The sequence below is a fragment of the Dendroctonus ponderosae genome, unplaced genomic scaffold, assembly GCF_020466585.1.
Source record: "Dendroctonus ponderosae isolate FM_Combo_2020 unplaced genomic scaffold, Dpon_F_20191213v2 Dpon_F_20191213_9, whole genome shotgun sequence".
NCBI lineage: Eukaryota > Metazoa > Arthropoda > Insecta > Coleoptera > Curculionidae > Dendroctonus > Dendroctonus ponderosae.
The window spans coordinates 4,078,458-4,091,924 of NW_026019116.1; the positions used below are offsets into that span (position 1 = coordinate 4,078,458).

Genomic DNA, 13,467 nt, shown 5'->3' on the forward strand with positions numbered 1-13,467 from the left:
AAAATTTTAGAATCCACAGAAAATAAGTGCTGACAGATAAATGGACAACAATCTTCCCAAAAATGCATCAATCCGTCCCATCCTGGGACACCGGTCCATTAGTTTATGCAACCGCTGAAAATAGTATTCATTGGACGAGAACGCTTAGTCAGGCTTCCAAAAACCCATCTTAGGAACTAGGAGGCAGCTTTCGCTGCTGGTACTACCTGGTTTTAAGCGTGTCCACATGGGACTTACCTTATGGAATCGTCAATTAGAATCTCAGTGTATGCCAGTGGAAACCAGCCGCTGCATTGCGTTCGTAAATTTTCGCCAAACTGCCAGCCTTTGTTCCGTTCGCCAATCAGAGCGATCAGGTCACCTTCATGGAAGCTGAGCTGGTTCTCTCCACTGGAAAGATACGCGTAAAGAGCTCTGGCGAGCTGCGCTTCCCATGTGGGCGGAGGAGGCACAGCCATGGACTTGGGACGACGAGACGGCGTATTGTTCTCTTTAATTCAGATCAAAACCGTTCACTCAAAAGCCTGAAAATGTCGCTAATCTGCAAACCTTGCGCTCCGTTGTTCGACGAGTTCAGGTTATATTCAGACTTGGCTCTGGACAAGGTGTTGACTGGCGATCCCACTTCGGCCATCGAGCGAATATCCAGACAAGAAGCGTCCATGCTCTTCGTTTTTCGCAGCTGGGAATTGATGCTGATTCTGTCTTCGTCAAAGTTGGGGCTCCGCGGGTTCGAGTAAAGGTCTTCGTCCTGCCAGACCGAGATTTGCTGAAAAGTTGCTCACATCTTTCACTGCGTCGCACGTGTTACGAATGTTACCCTTATTCGGTTGCTGAATATATTCTCCACGGACTCGGGCAAGTACTCGCGAGTCTTCGCTACTTCGGACCATTTTTCCAGGTTCTGAGTAAACGCATCCGCTCCATACGCATGATATGATAAATAGTGTTTGGCCAAAGAGCATTGCCGTTCCAGTACAAATCCGTATCTTCGCCTTTCTTGAGTCATTGCCTGAGAAAACAAACACTTTTTCATTCCCCGTCTCACATTCAACGAATGTTTTTACTACTGACGTTTTTCAAGCTCTGCTCGCAAAAGGAATCCAGCTTCGTCTTTTCTTCTTCCAGCACCTGCATGTTCTGGAATTTCAACAGGAGTTAATTCACACGCTAGTTTAGAACAAATCAACTGAATAAGTTGCTAACCTTAAGTTCCTTGTCCATGGCCAGGCCAGCTTTGGTCGAACCTCTGGACTTTTTCCGCTGTTTCTTCATCAAAGCGGCCGCCTTGCTGTACGTTTCGGATCGCTGTTTGTGTTGTTGTAAGAATCGCTTTTGTTCAGACTGAAAGAGCCGCAAACGCGACAATTTAATTTGAGTTTCTCCCAAATGTGTTGAAAAATCGTTTTGCCAACATTTCAGCTCGATAGCAGGAATACAATTATCAAATGACAATCCACTTGCAAAATAAGTCGCTTATTCGGCTTTTAGCTAATGGAATTAGACGAAGTTCACTCACCTGAACCACTTTCGTGTCCTTCTCTAAATTTGTTTCCAGCGGCACGAGCAGGTCGACATAAAATGCCTTCAACTAGAAATTCAAGAAAATATAGAAATAGTCCATGTCTAATTTTGCGAAGGTGTTTTAGTGAATTTTAGAATCGACTCGACACAGAAAGCGTGAAAACTAATTTTTCTATCAACTGGTAAATAGTGAAGCAATTAACTGTTACACTAAGGCTTTATATCGGCATTTGCATTCCCGAAAACCGGCACTGCAAGAGCAAATGCAGAATTATTAAACGTGAATAATGCGATCCAAAATCCGACACTAACAAGGTCCAAATTTCTGGCTGGCGCTCATTCATTAATGTAGTTTGAAACTGCTGTTTTACTAAAACGTAGAAAACTGTTCGATAACGAAGCGTTTTCCTCACCACCATTGACAATGGCGATCATATAAACTGCTCAACAAAATAGAGGTTGCACGGAAAAATTTCGACTAACTTTGGAAATCGATAAATTCTTATTGCTGAGAGCAATTCTACTTACGCTACTACTATGCGCGATTTAGTGCAATTCGTTTTCGTTTCGTTTCGGTTCGTGCGTGTTTTTGCAAAAACTTTGTGCTTCAAATACATTTTCTGCAGGGCGGCAAATGAAACAAAAAAACAGTTTTGTTGTATTTCAATGCGACAGGCATTAAGATAGACCTCGTATATCGAACCAAGTTTTTGAATTTTGCGCCCATCTGGTTTATTTACAGAGTGGTCCCAAAAAAAATAACTTTTTGGTATTGCAGTGCTAATTTTCCTGTTTTGAACCGATTAGCAAGATCATAGGCTGTGTATCGAATTTTCGTCTTAAATTGTTCATGCAGTTTAAGGTTGAACAAGAGCGCAAAATCCAAGAGCAGAAAAGATATGGCTGCAAGGCCGAAAAGTTTATTTTTTGGGATCACCCTGTAAATAGACGAGAGGGTCTAGAAACTGAAAAATCGTTTCGAACTATTGGTTTAACTTTGAAATTTTGGTGTCAAAATCCGAAAACCTTTTTTGTCCCACCGAATTTTCCAAAACTTTACATTTTTTTATTTGTCACCCTTTAGAAAGTTTTTGTGGCGTGTTTTATTTCTACCGAAACATTGACTAACAGAAAACAAATGGGGCTCAATAACGCCTCAAACCGAAACCAAATCGCTTGAAGCAATCAGAATTTATCCAGTTCCAAAGTTGGGGCAAATTTGACTGTGCAACGTTCATTTTGTTGAGCAGTTTAGTTACCGTTCGGATTTATTTGGTGTCTTGTTCGTTTTTGCTGTAGAATAAATCAACCGATGGCAAATAACTTGTTAGGGCGAGAACGACAAATTTATTCATTAAAAGTGCCACCGAAACAAGAAGTGAACCGAAAAAAAAACGAACGAAAAGCCAATTAATCCGAAAGAGGTGCTGGAATAAAATCGATTTTGCGCGCGACATAATTGCTTTCTGGACCAGGAAAACTACGAGATCTCTGTCCCCTTGACGCGACCCTTTTTAAGTGGAGAACATTTCCGAGTGGTGAATACAATTATTTTAGGTTCACTTTCAAGAACGCCCGCAAGGCCCCTTTCAGAGGTGTCGAATTCATTTGGTTAACCCAAAGATTAGTTGCATTTTTACACCTTTAATAGCTGTAATTGTCTTCATATAGATGGATATTTTGCCCCATTCAATGACCCCTTTCTTAGCTGTGAGCGGAAGATTTTGAATCCGGTTAAAACGGTACTTTCGCTATGTGACTGCTAATTGCCTGTTTTTAAATCCAATAGTTAAATACTTACAATATTCATTTGCTGGTCTTGAATGTCTTTGTAGACTTCCACTACTCGCATAAGGGCGGCTCCTGAAACATAATATATAAAAAAATACACTCAAATGCATCGAGAATATCTTGCAAAAGTTAAGTTTCCGCATTATCCGGTTAAACCCCTTAGTACCCATTTCAAAGCCGCAACTTTCCTTTGTTTGTTCTTGAGAGAGTTCTTATATCCCGGCACGTAATGTAAAAATAACTGCCTTATATACGTACACAGCAACTACTGTGTCACAGTAACAAATGTAGCTACTTAAATCCCAGTCGAGTGAGGTCTGAAGAAAATTTATGTCCACAAAATCCGTAAAAATCTCGTTTAAAGTGACACCGAAGCATAAAAAACTAGTTTGTTGGATGCAAATTCTTGGAATAGTGGAGCATAATGGGGAATTTCGGCTCTTTGAGCGAAGGAAGTTGCTATTTTAGCAACTAATTATGAAAAATTCGCAATAAAGACAGTTTTATGAGGAACATTCACTGGGAGTGGCTTAGATCTAAGGGATGTATTTGGTTAATTCCCTAAAATATTCGGGTATTAATGGAAGGATATCCTCCTCTCCAGACAACTAAACAAGCTTAAACCCGGATTAATGTTGTTTAGTTTTCGGGAAACTCGCATCTGAATAGCCGAATAATCGTTGGAGCTTAATCAAGACCGACCACTATAGTGTACTTATCCCCCATAGTCTCCAGCAAATCCTTTCCCGAAAATATTGACATGATCAAGAGCCGGATGGAGATACAGACCATTAGGATAAGAAGAACTTGCAAATCTATATGGCACAAATTTGCAGCGCATAACCAATGGGAGAAAGAACCCCATATAAATGTGAAAACAACTCGACAGGTGTTGGTAACACATACCAAAGACCCTCTTTTATCAGCGCTTGTTCCAAATTAATATTTAAGTGTAGTCGTTTTAAAATGCCATCCAGTCCATTTTCCCCGGTTTGTTTCGACGAGAGGCTTTTAAGGAACCCAGCAATTGAGGCTCCCTATAATAGAGCATCAATGTAAGTTATATTTTCCACGAGAATTTGCGCCGTTTGCGACTGGAAAACATGGGGAATGCACAAGAATATACAATATAGGCGCCGGAGAAATTCTTAATAACGCTAAAACAATTCGCGAGTTCAACTACCGATGGGGAAGTGTGAGTTGCATTTGTAACAAAAATTAATCTAAGCAGACGTACAATACAAGTTTTGACATAATATTGTGCTCTAAGTGCTCGATACTCAAATTTCGCTTTCCTTTCTTTCCAAAACTACTCGAATTTCTTCACTCATGTTGTTTTGACTGAAGCGCATTTTCAAGTCTCTATCCAACGATACCAAAACGAATTTTGTGGCTAAAATGGGGCTGGAGGAACTTTGAAAAAAGCAGCGTTAGGTTTGAGGCGATTTTGCAACTCAACCAAAAACACGCAAATCTAAAACTTCTCGAAATCAAGACTTTTTTGAGAAAAATCCAGCATTTCTTTATCGAAGGCCATTTAGTTCTCTCTAGAGCGATGTAAAAATGTGCATTCTTGATCATTTTGCGTCCGAGAAATGAGCAAAAACGCGACGGAAAACATGAAATTTTGGCATAATCTTGCGCCTCAGTGTCTAATATTCAAATACCGATGGTGGCGCTGCAAAACGTCAAATTACTCGTTGTCGAGTGACAGTTGAGTCTTGTCAGACTTGTTTATTTATTGGAGTTGGTGACATTTATGACATAACACAATGATTGCACACTTTTCGATCTGTTTCCATTTCTTTGAAAGCTTGCAAAAGTTGACTAGAGCAAAACAAAACAAATCACAATCGGATGTAAACACCAATATAAACAAAACAAGTGTCAAATTAGTACCTAACTTGCAGTTATAATTTTAGCTACCTGGGGGCGTCTGGACTTTTGAACTCGCGAATATTTTTCAGTAAACCAATGAGACGGTAGACACTAAAAGCTAGTTCACAGGGTGACATTACTATAACAGTGACATCTAATGTGGTCCACAACAGTTGCATTGCCTTGACGTTAGTGTCAGTTGTCAAAATGGTTTGACATATATCTACAACACCGTGACACTAGCGTTAGATGTCAGTGTGACATTAATGTCACCGTGTGAAAAACTTTAAAAGCAACGGATTGATGAACAGTGCATTAAGGGTCCCATTTGATACCGAAATGTTTGGAATGCTGGCAGGGCTGGAATTAAACGGCTGGCCAAATGAATTCGAGGCCGAAGGCAAAATGCCATTTAAAGAGGAAATTTTCCAATTAAATCTAAAGGTAATACGTGGAAGTCGTTTATAACCGACGAGGGGTTAGTTCTAATGGAAAACGTATGGAAATTAAAGTATTGGATTAAGTTGTATGCTGCATATCCTGCTCGCTCTAACCCGGCCGGAGGAAATTAACTTCCTATATGTGTGGAATACTTAAATTTTCATCAAACCAAGATAACGAACCGAACAGCAATTTCTGTCAGTCTGCTTGTTTATTGCTTTCACAGGTTATAGTTATGCGGGGTTTCTAAGCACGCCTTAAGGGCTCGAACTTCCTAATGGAGGGAGTGTCACTTCGTCTAAACCTTTATCTTTTTGTGAATGCGACTGTTTGAGTGACTGTACGTGTATAACTTAATATGACAAAAGATACTTGCTCATTACCTCTATTCGGTGAATAATCAGTTGCCTTGTGTATTTGCCCTCTCTACTGCTGAGTAAACAATTGTAAATGTCTGCTCTCCACAAAATTCTGCCTACCCGAGACTTTAGCGTCCTGGGAAGGAGCATGTGTACGGAAAATGCCCCTCCTGCTCAATTCACCGCCTTCTCCAGTAATATTTATTTAAAAAGGCCAAACTTTCTGGACGAACTACGCGCCTAGTTTTTCACAGTTTGTTGAACCGAATAACAAATTTGTAGTAGGATTTACGCGCTCGCTCGAGCACAATCGCATTTTCGATCAAAATAATTGCGGCATTTATTTCAACATTTAAATACATTAAAAATATTGACTAGCAATACTGCGAGTGTTTTAACAAGAGTTCCACTCTAAACCGCTTATTCGATTTTGATCAATTTAAGCTTGATTGTAGATGTGAATTCAAATGTAAGTACTTGGGGAGATCTCACCATAGGCCCTGGTGAAACTAAATGCACTTTATTAAATCCCGTTATTTGCAGTATTTCAATCGCTCAAAATTATCCCCCGGGAATTTGAATTAAATTTCAAAACTGCGTAATCAATTTTGATAATTTGCCATTATTTAATTGACGTAAAATGTTCAGTAAAGTCGTATATTAATCATGGATTATTGGAATTTGTTCGGAAGCTAATTAGGATGTCCGAGGCGAATTATTAAACCGCAATTTGTCCACAAACGTTGCGAATCAAAACGCCAGTATTGAGTAGTAGTAACTACAACAATATCATATATTTGATTATCAGCTGCGCCCCCGTGTTTGGACGAATGGCAAAATTAGCAAACCGGGAATTTTTCCATTTTGAGCATTATTAACATTCAGTGTAAATTACTGGCCGGCATATTAGGCTCTAATTAAGCCGTCGTTAGTCCACTAATGGATAAAAGTGTCATATTTATTCATCCCCCTCATCGAAATATCAATGCATATAAATTAGCTCTAATGCATCTCATATAAAATTCTGTTAAGAAGACCAAACATCTTTTGCGCCGTCGAACAAGTTTCGTCTTCGTGGTCTTTATCACGCAAACTTCCGCTCCACAAGCAACATAAATTCAAATTTGCTTTAATTAATATTTAAATGAAATGTACACCTCGCGGTTCGCGAAAATTGGGGAAAAGTGTGCCAATATTTCGCATCAAAGGCCTTTAATCGAAAATGAGTTAACAGCAACACACTTTGAACTGTGTTGCCCAATTTTTTTGCGAAATTTACAAATAAACTGGCCACACTTTTTTATTTGCAAGCGATTGTCGTAAAAATCTGTGTGTTTTCGAAATAATATCGCCCGACACCCGGTACAAAATTCAGCCAATTAGCAACACGGCAAGCGCAAAGCATGGAAAATTCGCATCCCCGTCGCCCCATTCTTCATCCCTTGCATAAGATAATTTTCGCCTACTATGACTACCTAATTTTCTTGTAGCGTCTAGGCATTTGTTTTCGCGTCAGGGCCAATGTGATCAAGCGCACCTCTTGATAAGGGTCTCCGGAGGATTCTGCATTGTTGATGTGTTAAGTTAGTTGGAGGATTTAATTTCAACGAAAATTAATAGGCTCATAATGTATGGGCCTAGTTCGGAGTCTTATCTTTACACGTGCACCTCCTTTGGGTTTTTGGAGGCTCCCGCGTCTACCTTAAGCCTCAATTTCAAGGCTCAGGTAACAGGTAAACATTATATACAAATGCGTTAGGTGAGCCGGAAAAATGCGAACAGAAGCCACTAGATGATATAATGGGTTTCATATACTTTTGCTTCTGCCACAACACAACCTCTCTATTGTCTCAGGTGTTTTAAAGGGTCGAGGCTATTTGTTTAGCAGACTTGCGGTCCGCAATGTTTGTATGAGGGCGGCCTAATCTACGTAATGCCTTGTTTACTGTCGAGAAGGACTTCCCTCTTTGATGTGCTCAAATGAGGGATGCGGATCGTGCAAAAACTCCGTGACAAATGATTTCGGAAGTTGTCGGCTAGTTAATGTTTTGCTTACGGGTGACGGTTATAAATGAACGCTGCTAAGCATGGGTGTTATTCCGTAGACGGCAACATTTTGCCTCGTAACTTTCTAAACATTCGCTTTTGCCCTCTGGAGAGAGCATATATATGTGAAATCAAAGTTGTTTGCAATAACTAAGTTTGCTCTATTTAGTTCGCCGGTTATTCAGTTGTACATCGATTCTTATCCGAGACGGGTTCCTGCTAAACAACCTCGATCAGCCATTTAGGGGCACGAATTTGAGGCTAAGATAAGCTGCAAGCCCCAATTTGAATTGACGATGCCGTTAGGATCCCCCAGCTTTCTGCAAGCCGTATCTCTCAGTTTATGTTGGGGCTCAGTTGCCAATTTCGCGCATATTGGCAGATTGGATGCACTGCGTTTCGAAATTCTAACTAGCGTGCGGCCGAACATTCAATTTTCTCAACAAATATACCTTTAAAGACCCAATTCGGTGTTCTCGCTCAATTTTCAAGCTTTATTAATTTTCAAATTTATATTAATACGTAGGTGGCTACATTTCCTGGAAAATCACTATTAACTTCACTAATAAAGTTATAAAGGCGGAATTGTGTTAAACTGCTAACCTTTGACGTTAAACATTCCCAAATTCGGGGCCAATCAGAATTATGAATAGACGACGCATAATAAGTTTACCAAGAACGTCACATGGGAAACAGGGAGACCGTAGAAAATCACCGCAGCTTCGGGGGATCCGTTTTGAAAAGAAAATGACGCTTAATACCAGCTTGAGTCAACGGTTTAGAGGAAATTGACTTTCGGATTGGGCTTTTTTCATTCGGGTTCAGCCTCTATTTTCGACTTCTCTTCGGCAGACTGTATTGTATTAACTGCTTTTTGACTTTATTGCAAGTCGCCAGCAAAGCAAAAAATGCGTTTTTAAATAATCTGGAAATTTTACTGAAAGAGTCGATTCCAAAAAAGCTTCCACATAGAAAACATATTGATAATATATCATCCTTCCCCCTTATCGGCGGCAGTTGCGGGTCGAGACACTGGGGCTCAACTAACAGTAAAAAATCTCAAGTTTATTAAGAAAAACTACCAACAACACTTTCTCATAAAAAGGGCTTTAGCGCGAACGTGTCCCATTTATTCCGCGGCCCTGTTTCACTAAGATAACGACACCAGTGGCGGACCTAGCGAAAAGAGAAGGAAAAGTGTTCTGTGGCAACTAATTATCACTTTCAGTGCAAAATTTTTTAAATACTTTCAGCCAACGTGATGGGAAGTAAACCAAATTTCAAAATTTAAAAAAAAATAAAAAATGAAAAAAAATTTCAAAAAATCCTCAAATTGATAAGAACTGAATTGACACTTTCAAGATTAATAAAACAGAGTCTAATCTATCGAATGGTATAGCAAATGGTTATTTAACGTATGCGGATTTTAAGTATGTAGCGGATTAAAAAATACATAAATTTCCAATGCGGAAGTACTCAAACTGCATTTTCAAGTTGGAAGCTTGGAAACTTCTCGAAAAATTGAGAAAAGTCGGGCATTATTTCCGACTTCCGGGATTAGAACAGCAATGCATCTTCCTATTAAATTGTGCTTCTTTCCTTCTGCCCAATTTGAGTGTAAAATGTTTGAAGACCCTCTTTCATGTGCGGTGGAAATTTTATTGCATTTTCCAGCATCAAAATCAAAACAAACCCAAAATTTGAGGAAAAGTAGGAGAAATCTCTTGAATCCTTTTAAAAAATGTTTGTTAGCTAGTCATCATTTTTCATGGATTTATTTTGAAGATCTTCGGAAACGTGGTAGAAAACATGTATTTCAATTTTCAGATATTAAAAAATCTCATAAATTGATGAAAACTGAGAATAAATTCATATCGGAATAATAGGGTAAAAGCTTCTCTATTGACTGGTATAGATACTAGTCGCTCTTGAGTACCTGATTTAAAAAAAATCAACTTCTAAGGCGGTGGCACTCATACTGCAAGCTTCAAAAAAAGCTTTCGAAAAATTAAGCAAAAGAAGTAATCATTACTGACTGCCCGAATTAGTAAAACAATGTATCGTCTACTACTTAAATAGTGTCAAAAGAATGTATATCGCTTTTCCGCTATTTAAGTAGCAAATCTCTTTCATGCACGGTAGAACATACTCCTCTTTCAGGCTTCAAACGACAGAAATTCCTAAAATTTGAGAAGAAGTGAGAAAAAGTTATCACTGGCAGGCTATCAATAACCATGTTTCTTCTACTGGATTGTATTATTAACTGCTCGCAAGATGTTCACCGTTCTGAGTGCCAAATTTTTAAAAATTCTGCTAACGTGGTGGAAAATGTACTTTTACTTGCCTCTTGTTGAAGGCAAATTTTTGAAGAAACCTCTTCCAAGCGTAGTTAAAGTTACATGGCATTTTCAAGTTTCAAATATAACTTAATTCCCAAATTTGAAGAAAAAATCGCCAAGGCAGAACTTTGAGAATAAAGTTTTATCTCTTGCATAGCAATAAGTAATCAGCATTTTGGGGGCTAAGGTTTTTGATCAATTAAATTCCAAACGTAGTAGAAATTAAATTTAGTTTTCAAGCTTCATTCGCTAACAAAATCGCCCAAATTAAAGGAAAGAAGAAAAGTGAGAACAAATCAACACCTGCTGGATTAGTAAAGAAAATCCTCTTCTATTGAACAACGTTAAGAACAATCCTGAAGCAAACAGTGTTCTAAGCACAGTTTTATGAAAAAGCTCTTTAAAACCTATAAAAAATTCCGACAAATTCAGGAAATCGGAACTTGCAGACTTAATGAAATACAATTTATAAAGACAAATAACTGAAAACGTCTGAAACTCAAATCGCATTTTCAAGCCTTAAACTAAAAAATCCCTCAAATTGAAAATAATTTCATAATAAACAGCTCAAGATTCAAACCCAAAAAATGAACGAAAGTGAATGTAAATTAACGTCTTAACTTTATCAAACCAATGTCCATCTATTTTATAAATATTAAAGATTTTCTATTTCCAATCACGGTTTCAAGTGCGAATTTTGTTAAACCTTTATTTGAAACGCAGGAAAACTTTCCTGCTATTTTCATCTTCATGCTTTACTTCGAATGCCGAAAAAAGGAGAATAAATCGACACCCGCAGAATTTATAAAACTAATCTTTTTCTATGCTTAAATCGTGTCCAAAGTCGCCCTTTTACCAAGGTGTATTTCAACTACCAAACTTTTGAAATATTCTGTTATCACTGTCACGATGCAATGACTTAAAGAAAGACGCTAGAGAAGCTTAAAAGAATCCCACAAATTGATGAAAATTCGGAAAAAGCAACACTTGCAGGATTAATCGAGCAAAGTTTCCTCCATTGAATGATATTGAAACTGGCCACATAACTTGTTCTCGTTTTGCAAAAGGAGGATTCGAAATCAGTTTGAAGTGAATTGCTTCAATCTCCTTACGAGCTGGAAAACTCTAGAGTTGTTAATTTAAGGCCCCTCGTGAAGTGGAATTTCGTTTGCTTTTTCAATCAAATACCTAAGAACGTCCGGCCCTGGAGCATCTTCCGAAAAGTCGATACAGTGCAGAACATCTGCAGACCCTTTGGGAATATATATTGAGTTTTAGCGTTGCCGTTGTTTTAGGAAAAAAATGACCATTTTCAGATTTACGACCATATTAATGGAACTTGGAATTCAGTAGTGTTTTTCGTCCAAGACCCCAAAATCGCCAAATATCCAACTTCAACCCATTAAATAAATCGTAATCGATTACACGCCAATTCCAGTTAACGCAATCGGAAATACAAAAGTTGTGGATTTGAATTGATAATTACGAGTGCGAAGTATATCAAATTACACCTAACCATCCCGCTAAGCAAATGTATAAATTTGGCGAACAAATAGGAAACCACGCAGATATCGTTCGACGATTGGAGTAAATTATTGAGGCGTACATCTCCGGATAAAAACTTTGGAAATTCTGTTTTTATTCTCCGTTCTTTCGGGAGATGAAAACTAAACACTGTCAGACTCGAGTAACCTCTGGTGAACTCGTAACGTTGTTAGTTCACCTTTTTGCTTTCCTTTTTACACATTCTTCCTTTTCTTTGTGGGTTTTCCAGGTTTGAGGGAAATATTTATTGAGCATTGTAGACATATGATTTACTTTTACCGGACGGCAAAATAACAAATCAAATGCTAATAACAAATAATAAGTACAAGGCTTGAAACAAGTATGTAGTTACATTCAGTTCGTCGAACTGGAATTTTATCTTGAAAATTTATTCGCCCTGTAACAATAAATGTCAATAAATACCGAACGAAACAGTGTGAGCCCTTAAACTTGGATAAATCCTTTCTCCGAATGAGGAACCGGAAACTCGTCAGCTCTAAGCTGTGTCCACAGGGAGGGTTCAAAGACACAAAACCGGTTTTAGATCCGACACTTTTGAGCTGCGTAGGAAAAACGAATTTTCTTTGCAAAAGTTTAGATAATCATCCAACTTTTGTATTTCATTTGCATTGAAGATACATCCAAAATTTGTTTGCGCATCAGCAAAAGATCATTATGTTTAATTTACGAACTTCCAGAAATACTTCTTATTTCGAGTGCTCTTTCCACAATCCACAACTTGAAGCCAATTGAAAGTGGCTTTATTTGGAAAAAAAGTCTTGAGAGTGAATCGATTGGGGCCAGGCCCCCTTTAAAGATCTAAATGATCCATCCAAAGTGAAAGCAATCTCAAGGACCGCCATTTGTAAGCTTAGGCACGCAGACTGGGGGAAAGCTTATGAAAACAGAACTCGGCTTGTAGTTTAGGACAAAGGGGATTTTTCAACTTTGGAAACCGAACTTTGCCCAATAGGGCTTATGAGCTGTTATCGCTCCCCACTATCAGCTACAATAGCATGTTAAGCACTCACCTATGTCGGAGGATCCTCCCCACGTGCCTTGTTGAGCCTGTTTAGCCAATTTGCTGATCGCATCAACGTACATTCGCGAAGCCGCAGCTGCACCTTAAACAAAATTCGGACATTAATAAAATGTTGTTTTCAACATGTGGGCACGGCAATTTACAAATACTCTTACGAATGTTACATAACTAAACGAATTTTGGTTTAAAATATCTCTCAGACTACGTCAAAGAACAAACAAACAACGGAAAACCGTGTGTTATTCACTAAAAGAGTGATAAAATCAGAACACCGGAGCCGAGTCCTTTTGAATGCTCCGGCAAAATTAAACTTCTGGTATTATTTCAATAAAACCCACGTTTAATAACTCGAATAGACATGTCCGCAATAAATTCACTACAATTTTATTCAGTCACATACTAATTAATTTGGAAACTTTCAATTGTTCAGCCACTAAATTGAATTACACCATGTCAAAGTTCGTCGTTTTCATGCAATATTTTCGCAGGCAAGTTTTAATTA

At 38.5% G+C, this 13,467-nt stretch overlaps 1 protein-coding gene across 1 annotated transcript in view; it reads right to left on the minus strand.

Moving 5' to 3' along the window:
* Window positions 1-13,467, minus strand: part of LOC109541848 (putative uncharacterized protein DDB_G0277255) — a gene marked incomplete in the record, with an annotated part of 55,215 nt that overhangs the window by 5,481 nt on the left and 36,267 nt on the right. The window contains 8 exon segments of the mRNA XM_048669724.1: window positions 238-490; window positions 550-769; window positions 821-1,012; window positions 1,075-1,140; window positions 1,207-1,344; window positions 1,520-1,591; window positions 3,326-3,387; window positions 12,955-13,047. Coding sequence (XP_048525681.1) covers window positions 238-490; window positions 550-769; window positions 821-1,012; window positions 1,075-1,140; window positions 1,207-1,344; window positions 1,520-1,591; window positions 3,326-3,387; window positions 12,955-13,047 — 1,096 coding nt within the window.